This window comes from Brassica rapa, chromosome A08 (assembly GCF_000309985.2).
Source record: "Brassica rapa cultivar Chiifu-401-42 chromosome A08, CAAS_Brap_v3.01, whole genome shotgun sequence".
Taxonomy (NCBI): Eukaryota; Viridiplantae; Streptophyta; class Magnoliopsida; order Brassicales; family Brassicaceae; genus Brassica; species Brassica rapa.
In genome coordinates, this window is record NC_024802.2 from 1,087,212 (window position 1) to 1,103,811 (window position 16,600).

The 16,600-nt window shown below is 38.4% G+C and overlaps 2 protein-coding genes, 2 long non-coding RNA genes and 1 other non-coding gene across 5 annotated transcripts; 4 read left to right on the plus strand and 1 right to left on the minus strand.

The window, feature by feature from the left end:
- Positions 1-78: 78 nt before the first annotated feature.
- On the plus strand, positions 79-1,405 carry LOC117127135. The gene is made up of 2 exons (XR_004449937.1): positions 79-597; positions 682-1,405. It is a non-coding gene; the product is annotated as an uncharacterized LOC117127135 (long non-coding RNA).
- Positions 1,406-4,050: 2,645 nt separating this feature from the next.
- Positions 4,051-5,064, plus strand: LOC103832664. The gene is made up of 3 exons (XR_001955558.2): positions 4,051-4,136; positions 4,430-4,483; positions 4,634-5,064. It is a non-coding gene; the product is annotated as an uncharacterized LOC103832664 (long non-coding RNA).
- Positions 5,065-8,813: 3,749 nt separating this feature from the next.
- On the minus strand, positions 8,814-12,653 carry LOC103832666 (mechanosensitive ion channel protein 4). Its single transcript, XM_009108721.3, has 5 exons — positions 10,672-12,653; positions 10,460-10,583; positions 9,824-10,117; positions 9,547-9,749; positions 8,814-9,297 (listed from the first exon to the last, which is right to left on the minus strand). Exons 1-5 carry the CDS (start codon positions 12,348-12,350, stop codon positions 8,994-8,996), a joined length of 2,604 nt encoding a protein of 867 aa, XP_009106969.1. The 5' UTR covers positions 12,351-12,653; the 3' UTR covers positions 8,814-8,993.
- A 1,160-nt stretch (positions 12,654-13,813) lies between these two features.
- On the plus strand, positions 13,814-16,427 carry LOC103832667. The gene is made up of 4 exons (XM_033276525.1): positions 13,814-13,947; positions 14,040-15,000; positions 15,841-15,958; positions 16,048-16,427. The coding sequence occupies exons 2-4, from the start codon at positions 14,438-14,440 to the stop codon at positions 16,276-16,278; spliced, it is 912 nt and encodes a 303-aa protein (XP_033132416.1). The 5' UTR covers positions 13,814-13,947; positions 14,040-14,437; the 3' UTR covers positions 16,279-16,427.
- Positions 13,857-13,959, plus strand: LOC117127614. Its single transcript, XR_004450634.1, has one exon. It is a non-coding gene; the product is annotated as a U6 spliceosomal RNA (small nuclear RNA).
- Positions 16,428-16,600: the final 173 nt, after the last annotated feature.

Sequence of the window (16,600 nt, forward strand, 5' to 3'; positions counted from 1 at the left end):
CCTAAAATCAGATATGGTTCCCGACGCCGGCAGCTCCACAGCTCGCCGGCGTCGCTGCTTCTCGCCATGCTCTGCTCTCTTCTCTCCTGTTTTTCCTTTTTATGCTACTTTGCTTCACGGATCTCTCGAGGCGTTTGGTTTTGTGGTTCTCTCCGTCGTGGATGGCTTCGCTCGTCGTCGCTGCTACCAAGCCAAAGCCCTCTGGATCCTTTCTCTCACGTGTAACCCTCTTCAGCCGCTACTAACTACGTCTGTTTCAGATCTACTTTTGACTACTTGTGTGTGGGGATCCATACTTATCCTGGTGGTTTGAACTGAAACTGTATCTCTCCGGCCATATCGTTGGGTTCAAGGTACTCACTTGTTTTCCCTCTCTGCCTTGTTCTATTGCCCTGATTTCAGATGCAGATCTGATCATCGGTGTTTGTGGGGTTTCACTTCTATCACTGCACGCAAGTTTTGACGGCTGGGGACTCCCACCGCGAATACCTCCTGCAGCTGTACACACTGACGATTGCTCATTCTCTTTAAGCTGGTTAGACTTCATTGACCTGAGGCTCAACTCTGTTTCGGATAAACCCTCTTGGCTCCAACACGGTAATGTTGAAGCTGCGAAAATTTTATGCCTGATCTCAGTTATTGTCTTCATGGAATCCATCTTCAAGCTCAATCCTCTTTCAGTCTGGGTGAAGCCACAAATGTTAGGATCATAAGGATATACTCTAATCCTTGGTGCAATCTTTGGAGGTTTTCCAAAATGTTCAAGCATAGCCCACCATCAAAGTTCAACTCCAACAAGAACAAATACCAAGAAATTTAGGTCAGTAAGTTGGAGTCTATCGAAGCTTGGAGATTGTAGTCCCTTAGCACTTTTCTTAATAAAGGCTAGCCAAACTTCCTCGTGTCGGGGCCATGAGAGACCACTTTTCACCATCCTCCACTTCGTAGGAGTGACAACTTCCACCAAAATCCCTCTTCACTCTTTCTTTGGCTATGTAGTCAATGATCATTGTCGATTTCCTTACCGTTTGTTGCCTTATGTGATGGTTCGTTTGGGACCGGAAGGCACAACAATACTCGATTCGATGAGCATCGAGGTTATGGAGCATTCAACGTCACGATATACGGTGACTATTCCCGTTGAAGAACTTGAAGGACGATGTAATCTCTCTTGGAGCTTACTCGTATGTGGCACCTTTGAACTTTCTTTCGACTTGTTATCAGGCTTGTCAAAGCTTGTGTCTCTATCTTTCTATTGCCTTGTATTGAATGTATCCAGTAGGATCGCACATCTACTTTCAGATGTTGATTTTATCTTTCTAGTTGGCTAAGTTTTATGAATGAAATATGTTGTGTTTCAAAAAAAAAACAAACAAACCAATATGATAATCACTATTTTCAAACACTTTTTTTTTACATAGTGAACAAGCTCATCTATGACCGACCCTCTTTCCAGTGACTCATTGTAATGTATTTCAACTGGGTCACCAACCTAAAAACAAGATCAATCTCTCTTAAGGTAACTCTACGAACACACGTGATTTATAAAATATCCACTCAAATTAATCATTTGATTTAATTACACAATTTGTTTGAATTAGAGTAATTGCGATTAGGAATTGAAAACACATATAAAATAGTGATTGCCCACAATTAAATTTCTTGAAATTTTAGGATTTTTCTGTAGCCCACAAACTTAAATGGTTCATCAACTATCCACAAAACTAATTATTTCGTGTTAATTACAAAACCAATGAAGACATAGAAGGCCACCCAAGACAGTGCTTAGAAGTGGGAGATGGTCTTGTATCCATTTTGTTTAACTTTTTAGTACCTCTCCTTTTGATTACATATGTTTTCTTTACAACACTATTTATCGTGTGTTGCGGATTTGTCTACCATAGTTAGAAACCTCAAGAACTCAATCATGAATAAGAATAACTCTCTTATTATCTTAAGGAAAAATAACTTAAAAACCTTAAGCTCACAATCTCTCAATCTCTAAACCATAAGTTATATCACAAATTGACAGCTTCTTATATAGAGATCTAAATATCCTAAACTCATCAGGACTTATATACTATTTAGATAACTCCTAAATTATATATTTAACACTCTTATAAGCAAACTAGGCATTAGATAACTTGTCAACCTAGTTATTTATTAAGTGTATCTCCTCTTTAAACTTGATGTTAACTTGAGTGACATCTTGAACTCCCACCAAGTATGTCATCTCTTTGTATTTCAATCTCCTAAGTGCTTTTGTCAAGATGTCTATTCTCCGTTCACTCTCGGGTATACGTTGTACCTCGATCAAATCATACTCATCACTCTGGTATGAGGTGATATAAGGCATGTTTCATGGCTTCCATCCCTGCCATGTTGTCCGCTTCACATGACGATAACTCAACAGTCTTTTGTTTGCTCGAACACCACGTAATTGGACTTTTATCAACATAATAAATTTGTCCTGTCGCACTCTCGCCATCATCCGGGTCAACTCTATGGTTACTATCACTATCTCCACCAATTGGTATCCTAGAAGTTGCATGTATTGTAGGTTCTCGAGACTCTTTGGATCTTTCCACATAGAAAGATCTGGTCTGGTCGTATAAAGTAAGTATCTAAGACAGTCAACATTCCTCATGAATCTTGTGACATTGTTGTCTCCTTAAGATAATAAGATAGTTATACATGATTGCAATGATATAATGAAGACTTTTAGTTGTAACTCACAAGAACATGTTTTGGTTAGATCAGTCTGATCCAGGGTTGTGACCGGTGATGGTTTCGGTTATCTTGTTGGCTCCATAGTCTTTGAATTTGTTATAAGCGTAGTTCATTGAAGTAAAAAGTATACGATCTTAAACTTCAAGATCGGATTCATTACTTTCTTATGGGTTGTTTCTTCAACAGTGAGAAATGCTTTTTGCTTATATCTCTGGAACATGTTGCTCTGATACAACATATAGTTTAGAAACCTCAAGAACTCAATCATGAATAACTCTCTTATTATCTTAAGGAAAAAATAACTCAAAAACAAGTTATGTTACACATTGAAATCTTCTGATATAGAAATCTAAATATCCTAACTTGACAACTCCTAAATAATATATTTAACACTTATAATTAAACTAGGAATTAGATAACTTGTCAACCAAGTTATTATCAAGTTTATCTCCAACATCTACAAGTTGGTTCTTGCGTCTTTCTAAACTGTTTATATTTTCAACAGCAAATGAAAATGCAAATATTTGTCAACCATTCGTTAGCTTGTCACTACCTTCATTTAGCTTTAGCATGCAAACTGCTTAGCAACAGTAATGGTAGATAAATAGAGCCTCTCGCTCATACTCAGCATGAAGGATTAAAGGTAATAATAATATACTGGCTAATGCAAGTTGGAAGTTTGTGACTTTCAATTAGAGTGTCGTTTAATGAAAATCCTACAACGATATTTTGGAGTACGGTTTGTACCCACCTTTTGTTTGTTTAACTGTTAGACCATCCGCAACGGGGGTCCATAACTGTCTCTTAGCATTAATCCTTAGGATAGTTTTAATATAATAATAGTTATTATGTTAATTTAGGTAAGGATTGGTCCGTCCGGAAGGAGTTTAAGGATCTGATCCTTGTGTACGTGGCAACGTTTGAGTGGGACGGGTTCTGTTTGTGCTGGGCTGGGTTGAAAAAAATTAGGTCATTCTCGACCGAGACAGAAAAAAAAAAGAAGCTCTCGACGATTAGGCGGAAAACTGGTACTACCAAACTTGTCGGATCCAGTCGGATCTCCGCCCGATCCAAGACGTTCTCGCCGAATTCAACTCCAAGTTCACCCGCTCTCGTTACTTCCCCGTCTGCTCCTCTCTTTCCATCCTCTTACAGGCACGTGCTCTCGTCCCCCTCCCGTTACCGAGCTCTGTTCTCGATTTCGTGACAGTAGCGAGCTCTGGTGGGCGGATGCAAAGGATTTGATTTTGAATCTAGGGTTTTACTGAGTGTTCGAATTTATAGGCTGCTTGTAATAACGATGTCTATTGCGTTTTGTAGGCTGCTTGTAATGGCAAGCGGAGAAGTATGAGAGAGCTTTCCTTCTCCACCTGTTTCAGTGGAATAGCTACAACAACGCTAAAGAGGTATATGATGTAGCGGTTTCTTGTAGCCTTTTTTTTCCCATGTAAACTCAAAATGTGGGGCTCTTGTTTTTGTTAAGCATGTTATGTACTCGATGAATTCGTGTTTTATAATTGTCCTGTGAACAAACAATGTCCATGCTATTTTAATGTTTTATTGAGAATCTCTCTAAACACTGATTAATTAGAACAATTGATTTCTTAAAGCTGTTATGAAATCACTTTTCTCATACTCTCGTATTTTCTTAATTGTCCCGACCTGTGGATTCTAATTAAGTATTCGTGCTCTCTTGCAGATTCTCAAACTGTCAGCTGCTGATTATATCAAAACGTTTGATCCTTTAACTAATGTAAGAGCGGATGACGCATAGAGACATCTTATATATTCTAATTACATCTCTAATCCATCTTATCTTCCTCGCAACTGTTCCTGTATCATGCCTAACACTACTTGGAGAAACTTTTCTGGTTAGTGATTTAGTATGTTGATGTTCTGTCAGGAATTTCCCGAGCTAGGAGAGCTGCAACGAGAGTATGGCAATAAAGCTGATGGACCATCTAGTCACGTGTTTGCCGACTATGCTCTCAAAAAGCTATTGCATGATCCTGATGTTCCTCGTGGGTGCGATCCTAACTCTCCAGAGTACGAAACCGATGAGTTAGGGGGTTCCGGTTCTTGTTAACCGCTATATAGATTTAACTATGATCATTTTCTCGCAAGCTTCCAGTTTTCCGTGTTTTATTATCAATTGCCAGTTTTTAGTTCTTATCTTCCTCTCTACCAAACTTGTTTCCTCTCTAGCTAGTTATCTCTTTCGGTTTGTTTCGTCTCTATCAGAACTTGTTTCCTTTTCTTTCCTTTTGGTACTACTGTAAAATCTTGTTGCTACAACTCGAAGTTGCCACAAGTGTAATCTTGTTTCTTATCTTATATGCTTCTCTTATGTTGTTTTCGGCTAAGGCTAGTATGTTAAACTTGAATTTGGCTTGAATTTGGCTGTAAACATTTTTAAACTTGTATCAAACGTAGATATTGTTAAACTTCTATCACACTTATAGAAACCATATTAAATGAAACTTATAGTTTTAAAACTTATACAATTAATAAAATTTCAATTTTAATTAAAAAAAAAATATTCCTAAGGACTCCATCTTCGGAATCACCATTGGACGAACAATTTTGATTCGAATCCTTAACTATTCAAACAACAACCAAAAAGAAAAAAAAATTATTAAAAAAATGCTAAGGATTCATGGGTTGGTCTCACCATTGCACATGCTCTTATGTTCTGTTTATGTTACTGTCTCCAACTTTGTGTGTTTGACTCTTTCCTTTGGCTTCGTTTTTTTCTGACGATGCAGGAGTATGTAGCTACAAGATGGTACAGAGCACCTGAGCTCAATGGATCATTCTTCACTAAGGTACGTGTTACTATGGACTTGCGTACTTTATGTACCAGGTGTAATTGGTGTCCGTTTTATACCAGTTGTATAACTAATAAATTATGTTTCTTTGTTACAGGTTCGAAATGATATAGCTAGAAAATACTCGACTGAAATGAAAAAAAAAGTTGAAATAGACGTCAGATCATGAACCACCCTAAGATATATCAATTAAGAAACAACACACATGGCCCTTGAGGCTAAGTTGTTACAAGCACAATCACAGTTTGGTCCCGCTGGATCTTCAGCAATTGCCGTAGCAGCACACAGGAGTAGTTACGGCACAGCATCGTAGAGAGTAGACTCATCAAACAACATTTTTTAACCATAATCATCCTCCAGATCCAGACAACATGAGACCAGGGGGCTCCCGTCTTTTTGTGTAGAGTATTATTGGCCAGGCTCTGATTTTGAACGACTTTGCAATGATATAATGAAGAATTTTAGTTGTGACTCACAAGAACAGGTTTTGATTAGATCAGTCTGATTCAGGGTTGTGACCGGTGATGGTTTCGGTTATCTTGTTGGCTCCATAGTCTTTGAATTTGTTATAAGCGTAGTTCATTGAAGAGAAGAATACCGTGGTGATTATATACTTCTTGAACTTCAAGATCGGATTCATTACTCCTTGTGTTGTTCTTCAACAATGAGAAATAATCTTTGCTTATGGGAAACTTTGGCTAATATAGAGAATCATTAAGCCGAAAAATGTGGAGGTCAAGAAAAAGTCATTGGTCCTTGGATCTTTCTCCTCCGTAAATCAATCTTTTACACATTACATAATTAGTCATTTTATTCAATGGTTACAAAAAAAAATGCTTATGAATTAGCATGAAAGAGTGTATTTTCGTTTAATTAATTTTATCAACTAAAGAAGAAGGAAACCAGTAGTTACTATTCCGTTACGTGACGTTAAGCATCAGCGTTGAGTGATCGAATATGTTTAATATCAGGTTTCTTTGTTTTGATTAACTGATGTTTAATCTGAGGTTCTTTTGAATCTAGCATTCAATATTCAAACTGACATGTGATTCTCTCATCATTCAAAACAAATCAAGCTCCATCAAAGGAGAAACGTTTACAAGATAAAAAAAAGGTAACCAATGCCCACAGTTTTGCCAAACAAGTGGCCATAAGAATAGACACATTGTATCAGAGGAAAGTACAGAAAATTGAAACATGACTTCGATTTCCTTCACTTCTTGATTACCTGCACCCACAACACATAGAAGTGTTGTACACTCTGCAATAGAGGCAGAAGAAAACTCTGTAACACAGGCAGGGGAAGCAATAAGCCAGGAGGAAGAACCTTGCACCAAGTGGAAACTTTTGAAGATGAACAATTCCATGAAGGAGTCAGCATATGTCAATACATGTCAAAAGGAACATGAATCACTAGAGAAAATGATGTAGCAAGCGGTAGTCCTTCAAGCCGCCACCAAGAGAGAAAATTAAGACACCTAACACATCAAAATTCATAGCAACATGGTCTGCATACAGCAGCAAGTAGTTGTAAACAAGCAATCAAACCAAATTTGATTCTAAATTTCAATTTTGATCATGCATCTTTGCTGCAGACCCATGTTGATAACTCTTTTGGTAACAGCTTTGAGTTCACCAAGAACAAATATTTTACCGTACTCAGTACCGTTGAAGTCTACGGAGAAACAGATGAAGATGCTGCTGTTGGAAACCACGAAGCTTCTCAGCTTTTACCGATTAATCCATACTCAGCTACAAAGGCTGGTGTTGAGATGCTTATGATGGCTTATGGTAGATCGTATGGATTGCCTGTTATTGGGAACTATGTTTATGGGCCTAACCTGTTTCCTGAGAAAATTATTCCTAAGTTCATGTTGCTGGCTATGAGTGGGAAGCCGCTTCCCATCCATGGAGATGGATCTAACGTCAGGAGTTACTTTTACTATGAAGACGTTGCTGAAGCCTTTGAGGTTGTTCTTCACAAAGGAGAAGTTGGTCACGTCTACAATATAGGGACAGAGAGAGAGAGAGAGAAGAATGATTGGTGTGGCGAGATACATCTGCAAACTGTTGTGGAAAGATCCTGAGTCAAGCATTCAGTATGTGGAGAATCAACCCTTTAAAAATGGGGCATGCACCATCATTACTGAGAATCTTGTTGGCATCTTCAGTACCTTCTCATGAGGTTAAGGTCATCGTATCAAGCATATTATTCATCAAGACAAGGCTAAAGAACGCGGACAGAGTACAAAACACAAGTACAAGTGTGAAATGGATACATAATAAATGGCCACAAGTGGTGGAAATGGCACGGCCTTCCAATTCCCTCCAGCAGGCGTTGCACCTCATTTTTAACCTCTAATATTTCAACCTGCTACGCACCTGAAAATTAAATTCATGTCAAACTAGATGAAGAATCATGTTCTAACAGAAACTTCTATTCTCCATAAACCTCTTGTTTTAGAGTTCTGTTTTTCAATATATCTAAACCATGAGTCAGAAGCCAAAGTCAAGCGTTTTAGAAAACAATGGATTAAGAACTAAACACGTTGACATCACCAATCAAAGAGCACAGATATTGATTTGCAAACATTCATTCTAACTGCAGAAAAGCTGTTTAAATACAAACACGAACTTGTACCTTTTGTCAAACTCTAATATAAAGTATATTAAGCTGCTACGCACCTGCAAATTAAACTCATCTCAAACTAGAGGAAGAATCATGCTCTAATAAAAACTTCCATTATCTTGATATAGAGCTCAATATATGCACACCAACAGTCAGAATCCAAAGTCAAGCGTTTTAGAAAACTAATGGATTAAGAAGTAAACACGTTGACATCACCAATCAAAGAGTACTAACAACACAGATTTTGATTAACCAACATTCAATCTAACTACCGGCAAATTGTTAAAATGCATATACGAATTTGTACAACAGGTTACTGGAAATAAGCAACCAAATCTGTTAAAAGTAATCGGAAAGGTACAAAACTTACGATCACATGTGATAATCGCTACCGATCAAGACGATATAAAGTTATTTTCAGGAAAGGACTCCAGAGATCTGCAAAAAGCATCGCGAATTACAGATTACGGCGCGAGAAACGAAGATTTGAAAATTTTCTAAACGAGGGCCTGGCCGTTATGTAGATGCTGTAAACGACGTCGCTAGATTTACTACGAAACGACGTTGCCGCGGTTAGGGATATTACCAAACGACGTCGCGCAAAATATCAAGTTATGTATATGATGTGACTAGTAATGCATTTATTCAAACGATGTAAGCCTTTATTTCAAGACGACTATAACCCACTCAAACACAAGAATCCTCGAGGTGTCAAAACAATAAAGAATGAGTAAAACGAAATAAGAAGAAAAATCTCTCTTTCACTCACTCTCTCTACAAATACAAACTCAAAATTTTCCATATCTTTAAGCATTGCGTTGTTGAGTCCAGCTCAGAGGAATCCGATCAGAAGTGATGGGAGTAGCAGCAGGGGGGATGCTTTTGACGTTGATGTTAAGCGGATATAACCGATACTCGATATCCAACTCTCTGCAAGATCGACCAATCTCTTCAAGTAATTGACCTCTCCTCACAAACCTCTCTCCCATGTCTTGATGATTCATCTTATGTGTTGGCCACATGGCAATTTTCACACTGTTCAGTCCACACATATCTCTAAACACCATCATCGGCGATGGATGCCAATGGTCCTTCTTGTTATCTACGTAGCTGCATAACACAAAAACCATATACCAAAATTTATATTAGGGAATGTTCTGAAAAAACGGTTTAGGCAGTGCCTATATGCGTCCGCATAAACATCAAATATTATAAACAACAAAATTTAGGAAAAGTGCCTAGTCGTCCACCTAGGCGTTAGTCCACTAAAAACCTGCCTAGTTACCGTTTAGCAATTTCTTGAACATTGGTATTATGTATTTTTCAAAATCTTAAGAGGTTTGGGGTTTAGAATCTAACCTGAGTATCCTTTGTTTCAAGGCTGTTATCTTTTCATGTGGAGTTGCTATATGGACAAAGAACTCAATGGCATCTTGCATATCAGGACTGCGGTAATAGTTTGCAATAGGTTTAGTGCCAAGAAGACTGTTGGGGTATACAATCTTCTGATTATCATATCGAAGAAAGACAGTAGTCAAAATGTTCATCTCTTCCACAATCATCTAACCATACAAAAATCAGAGTATTAGCTCTTTACGTAAGTATTGTGTTATGAAAATGCAGGAAGAGAACAAACCTGGACACCGTCTATTTCACACCTATCACCAACATCAAATGGATGCATGACAAAGACGAAGATGACAGCTTCAAAGATGGTTTTGCATGAGTTTCCAAACACAAAGACTACAAGAAGAAGCTGAGAGCTTATGACAAGCAAGAACTTGGTTGTAGCGATTCCGAGAATGAGTAGCCAAATGATAACGATCACAATGCTGACCAACACATTGATGATTCGGTGTAGCCTGTTCACGGCTGTTTTTGTATCGTTTAGAGTTAATGCTAGTGCTCTTCTTTCTCTAAAGGCATTAACCTATAGAAATATCATGAGAATTCAGCATAGTTGTGTTACAATACAAAAGAGATACTTCATCCATTTCACAAAAATTCATTTTTGACAGAAAGAAAAAAACTGAAAAATACATATTTTTTGTATTTTCAATATATTTTTATTGACTATAATGATCAATTGTAAATTTCAAAAAGATTAATTGCATTTATTAATTTGAAATTATGAAAAATAAATAATTACAAAATTATATATTTATTATTAAATTTAATATGATTTATTAATATGTGTAGAAATTTTAAATCATGCATCATTTTAAAACACAGGCTTTGAAACATGGAGTATTAATTTAAGACAAACTCTTACCACCCAGTTCTTCAGACAAGATTTGCTGATTTTGTGACTCTCAGAAGCTCCTTCAAAGAGATCCATGGCTCTTTCAGATTCATCTTCAGTGAGAAAACGCATAAAGTCTTCGATATATATGTACCTAAAACCCGAAAAATCCTCTGTTTTAGACCTTGAACTCAATAAACATCAAACCAAAGTTGTGTGGTCATAATACTATATATATATACCTGGAACCAGGCTCAGCAACATTCTGAAAGATCTTCCTTGCTGCAAGTTTAGCTTCAAACTCACTTCTTATCTGCGTAGCTTTGTCATCTTCATGAGTGCTCGTGTCTATTTGTTCATCCAAAGTAGAAAGTGCTCCTTTTCTTATTACATTCATCAGCCTCTTCATCTTCCAGGCCGACACGTTTTTAGTATTCATCCTCTGCAAATGATCGATCCTTATCCCATCGTCCTCTCCTTCTTTCTTGGAACCACTCCGCGAAAGCGCCGGGCTTTTCCCGACCCTTGTCGGGCTCCTCTGCAGCCTCCCACTTCCAATGGTCACTTGTGGTGAAGCAGAAGAAACCGTCTTAGGACCAGGAGGAGATTGCTTAGAACCAGCCACACCGTTGGCTACTTTCTCCTCTTCTATATGAATCACAACACGAGGAGGTCCAGAGAGAGTCTCAATCACGTACTGAGTAAACAAAGACTCTTGAATCCTATCGAAGTATGTACTCATATGGAAAGACGAAGCTAAAACCTTAACTAGTAACGTCTTTATAAGCCAAATGATAACAGCAACTAGTAAGCAGACCAAAACTTTAGTCACGTACTTAAGCACCGTGGTATTCGTCTCTCTTTCGACTTTCTTGTCGAACAAGAAATGCCACGCTATCAACACAAGCCCTAGCCAGAGACAGTTCTGTACCGGCTTTCGAATCCCGTAGACGAAGTACAAAACCCTCTTCCTCAGCATGAAGTTGCTTTCGACGAAGAAGACGAATATCTTCACTATCCAGCTAGACACAAGCCTCCCGCATATCAAGACGAGAACCATCACTTCCCATTTCCACAAAGCTAGGTTCCACAGTTTCTTGCCGCGCAAGAAAGGTATCACAAGGCTACAAATCAAACCGGCTATGATCAGAATCAAAAAGATCCACTCCATCACGATCCCGAGATTAAGCTTATCCTTCTTGTAACCTTCTGGAAAGTCCTCCTCCGAGAACGGATCCTCCTCTTCTTCCAAATCTTGAACCGGAGTTCCCGGTTTAGTGTTTTTCCCGGTTTTCAAATGACCGGACTTTGGAGTCCGACCCGAAACCATCTCCGGGTAAGACGGGGTCGGAGGATCCATGAGTCTGGATCTTGTCTTCATCTTCATCAGAGTCTTGGTCCTCAACGATCTATTCGAGCTGCACTTCACAACCTCTGACTCGTCCACTCTGTTTTCGTCTTCTTCGCTGCTGTCACTCTCTTTAACAGACGGAGACAACGTCACTCTGTTATGTCTCCGTCTAACGGCGTCAACCGTTTCGTTACGGTAACCCCCCGGTGAAGCGGAACCGGTAACAGGCGAGGGAGAGACCGTGTTGCTTTGAAGCTCGGGCATGTTTGGTTCCATGTCGAGTGATATTTCGTCGCCGGCTGCTTTTTGCTTGTCGAGAAACTGGTTTATGAGCTTTGACGGCGGATCTGTCTCCGCCGTTTTCTCGTTTCTCCGGTGCATGAAGTCAAAGCTTCCGTCGTCTCCACCGCCGTGGGGTTTACCGTTCTTGTCTTTCTGATCACCGTGCCAGAAGTTGTAACTTGATTCTCTCCAGAACTTTCCTCCCTCGCCATTGTTGCTAGACTCATTGTCTTCGCCGTCGATCTTGACGACGACATCACGCCGGTTATCATTTGAATCAGCAGCCATGGTTGGACAGACAAAGCCTTTTGGTTGGGTTTGGACTTTCTAGTAAAGAAGAAAAGTTTGGGGTCTTTTCTGAGATGAAGAAAAAGTTTTTTTTTTTTTTTTTTTTGAGAAAGAGGAGGAAGAAGAGTTGATTCTTGATATCAACATGTAAAAGGGTCGTTGTTGTTTAAATCCCTTTGGTTAGGTTTTCTGATAATCTTGGACCATGTGAAATGCTATGATCTTGCTGTGGCTAAAAGACAAGATAAGAAATTTATATTAGTATTTTTTTTGTAATTTTGTAACGAACATGGAGTCATTAATGGACCAGGTGATAGTTATTATCATTTCGTTTTTCTTTTTCCGCTTCTGAATCATTTTAAAACATGTCACTAATACCAACTCTTTTTCTTATTCAGTACATTGACTCGTGTCTTGCTCTGGCTAACCAAAGTGTAAGAAAATACACTATTAAAAGTCAAAAGTTACACACACTGCTCAATAAAAGTGGAGGCCATGTTCGACTGGTCAGGAACGAAGCAGTTGAAAATGTAATAAAAATTGTTGTACCAATAATAATAAATCTCTCTGTTTTTTGTGACGTGGTGAGATCTAACGGGACAGATGTGATACAGGACGAGGAGTCAGACACGTGGTTGGCTAATGTTTGGTCTGCTTAATAGTTTATGTATTTTTGTGAGGCGTATACGAGTAGAGGAAGGGGACCTAACGCGAAACAAAATAGAAAACGACAGGACAATGACACGTTGTTGATGAAAACGGCACGACGATTAGGTTACAAACTATAAAGTTGAGCTAGCTAACGTGAACTGAACCGACATGGTTCAACTAGATTGGTCAGAGAAGAATTTGTTTTTATCATCTTATAATGGTCTGATATATTAAAAAAATATAACATAATTACTACTGGCCAGAAAAAGGAATATCAAGTTAGTATTATCATCAATATTATTTCATCTTACGATTCAGAGGTTCTGAAATATAATTGTCTAATATATTAAAGAATATTGCATGATTATAACTGGCCAGAAAAAGAATATCAAACAGCTAGTAGTATACCGGTATTATTATCAAATATGATTTCGATCTTTTGAATTATAAATGCATGATCAGAAGAAAACAGTTTGATACATGTGAATTGTGAAGAAAACAAAAAAAGAAAGCTGTTTGATGCATGTGATATGACCGCAGGATACACGGTTGCATGCTACAAACTTCATTTAAGTGGTAAAAAGTTTTGATTGCTAAATCCTTTGCCAAACAAGAAAAAAAGAGTTTTGATTGCTCTAAAATTGAAATTGTTATAAACCGGATACCTGATTGGTCTTGTAATATCTAACCGGGCCTATATAAGAAATATGAGAAGCATGTTTTAGTTATCTAATGGGCCTTATTAGTTTATCGTACAGGCCCAATATTTAGTCATCTTCCTGGTTTTGTTTCCCACATCGTTTATCAGAGAAGCAGAAGCTAAGTTTATATATCGACGGAGTCACAATGGTGATTGTCCCTTCGGGGACATCCGATAAAATTGGAACGATACAGAGAAGATTAGCATGGCCCCTGCGCAAGGATGACACGCACAAATCGAGAAATGGTCCAAATTTTTTTTTCTCTTTTTTTTTTTCAAATCGATCCCCTTCTTCTTCATCATCTGTTAAACCAGTTTCTCGTTTTCACGATTCGCAGTTCAAGTTTTGGATGAGTATCCGTTCGTAATAGCTCCGCAAATGAATCGTAATTCGAATTTGAAACGACTCAGTTCTAAAGTTTTGAATCCCTAATTTGACGATGTTGAACCTAATTCCCAAATCTTGGTTCAACTCGCCAACTAAATCGAATTTAACTAAACCAATTTTCCGGTTCAAATCAAAGTAAACCGGAATCTCCCAGTTTGGTTATTCTGGTTTAGGAGAACCGCTTCCTCTCCTTCTAAGACCCTCTCTAAAGTCTAAACCCTTTGGGCGTCTCCATCTAAGATTAGAGGAAGGTCCAGATGCTTCAATGGCTTTCTGAATGATGAGATCTCACAATACTAATCACTGAATCTGCAAAATCTCATCTCTCTTGTTGGTTTCTCTGAACCCATGGCGATTCTGCTCAAATCATTTCTCCAAAACCAATCCTTTCTCAAGCCTTCGACCATTTGCAGAACCATCGCTTCTTCAACGGAGCCTTACAAGAAGCCACTCTCTGTTGTATTCGAAGAGGCCGTAGGATTGAGACCCAAACCCGAAACGAGCGAAACCCAAGAAGAAGAAGTGGGCAACGAGTTGAAGAGAAAGCTTTTTGAATTAGAGAAGAAACTCATAGAACTGAAGAACACAGAACCAGTGATAAAGAAGAAGCTGAAGAAGGTTGTCGGGACAGTGCCAGAACTGCAAACAGACAAAAGTCGCAACCTTTACACGTTGTTTAAAGCCAACGAAGAGAAACAAGAGGAGGACAACGATGTGGTTAGAGTTTACAAGGAGCTTCCTTTGGAGATGGTTTCGTTTGTGAAGCTTCTGCATAAAAAAGGGTATTTGAACAAGGCTAATTTCATCAGTGGTGAGAAGCTGGAGTTGGGGAGTCTCGATGAAGAGTATTCTAGAACTTTTGTTAAGTTTGCTGCTGAGAGATTCGGAAAAGACTACCAGGAGATCGCAAAGTAAGAATCTTTGACTTGTACATTTGATCATATCTTGTGTGTTTGCTCGTTAGGTTTTTGCTTATTTTGATGGGTTCAATCTATGATGGATGACTTTGGCATGTTCAGCTCAAAACTTGTCAGTGGGCATATTCATTTCTATAAAGTGCCAAACTTCGTAGAGTTTGCATTCTATTATATGTCAACATTTTATGAGAAATGAACTTGGTAAAGGTGTTAGTTCTATTGGAATGATGAATCTTTTGTTGTGGTGATTGGATCATAGATTCATAGACTAGTTGTAATATAGATAGAGAAACTCTGATGTAAGAAGTGGCTCAGGCTTTCGTATATTGATCATATGTTGTGTGTTTGTTCTTTTTGATTGTTAAAGTTTGGATAAAATGTGATGCTCGTTAGGTTTCTTTTTGAGAAAATGTTTGTTGAAATGTTTTATCTTGATGGGTCCAATCTATGATGGATAACTTTGGCATGTTCAACTCAAATCTTGTCAGTGCACATGTTCATTTCTATGAAGCGCCACACTTCTTAAGAGTTTCATTATATTAAAGCCGGGGTTGGTAAAGGTGTTAGTTCTATCGGAATGATGAATCTTCTGTGATGAATTTAGTTCTTGTGGTTGGATCATAGACTAGTTGTAGTATATATATAGAGAAGCTCTGATGTAAGAAGTGGCTAAGACTTTTGTAAATGCTTCAAATGGAATTATTTGTCGACTGTCTTGAGTTTTTAGGAGTTCTCTTGTATGATCTTGATTGCCATACCCTGCAGCATTTAATCGACACTTAGATGTTGTTTCAGCAGCTAGGGACTTTTCATAACCTCAGATTCAACTTATAGGTGGTTGTCAGGTAGTGACCTGAAGAACACTGTGCTATTTGGCTGCCCAAGCTTGGAGAAAAGGGCGATATTCGCTGCTAAAACACTGCGCAAATTTTTCGACATCCATGAGAACAATGTAACTTTAGCTTTACACTCTACACTGTCTTGATTTCATTTTCCTTTTCTTTCCAGCCGTATCTAACAAGTCTTTCTTTGGCATAATAGGTGTGTGAGAAATGTGTATTGAAAGAGAAGTGCAAGTTTCCAAACCAGAGTGTGTGGGACGGCAAGTCACACAACTTACATTTGTCTGTCGTGATGAAAGTCATCACATTGTATTCATTGGACTTGACTCATCCAAAGCTTCAAGTTCCTCAAGAGGTACAAGACTCAGTCTCAAGGTTGCTGACAGAGATTCAGAACCTTAGCCGAACTATCTGTACTCCTCTCGCATGAATTGAAACCTTACATGGAAGATTGTTTCCATTAGACATCTTCAACTTAGTGTTCTTGCCAACTTCTAATGTTAGTTTGCAACAACTGCAACTCTTATGTTACTGATCGGAATGCTTAGTTTTAATCTTTACCTGCAATGTTGTTCCGTATTTGATCTGTTTCAGACTATCTTTGTCATTTGAGAACACAAAAAATACAGCAGAAACCTCTCATTACATACCCAGGAGCCATTTAACCTCTGAATCAATCATAAGAAGATGGTGGAAATGGGGAAGCTTGAAGAAGCTTACAAGCATGAGTATGACCATAACTGAACAAACTA

Excerpts from the sequence above, each read along its gene's own strand:
- LOC103832666 (XM_009108721.3), bottom strand. The coding sequence starts at position 12,350 with ATGGCTGCTGATTCAAATGATAACCGGCGTGATGTCGTCGTCAAGATC. Across the intron at positions 10,584-10,671 it reads GTTGCTGAGCCTGGTTCCAG|GTACATATATATCGAAGACT; the intron begins GTATATATATAT and ends TTCGGGTTTTAG. Across the intron at positions 10,118-10,459 it reads CTTGTCTGAAGAACTGGGTG|GTTAATGCCTTTAGAGAAAG; the intron begins GTAAGAGTTTGT and ends ATATTTCTATAG.
- LOC103832667 (XM_033276525.1), top strand. The coding sequence starts at position 14,438 with ATGGCGATTCTGCTCAAATCATTTCTCCAAAACCAATCCTTTCTCAAG. Across the intron at positions 15,001-15,840 it reads GACTACCAGGAGATCGCAAA|GTGGTTGTCAGGTAGTGACC; the intron begins GTAAGAATCTTT and ends TTCAACTTATAG. Across the intron at positions 15,959-16,047 it reads TCGACATCCATGAGAACAAT|GTGTGTGAGAAATGTGTATT; the intron begins GTAACTTTAGCT and ends TTGGCATAATAG.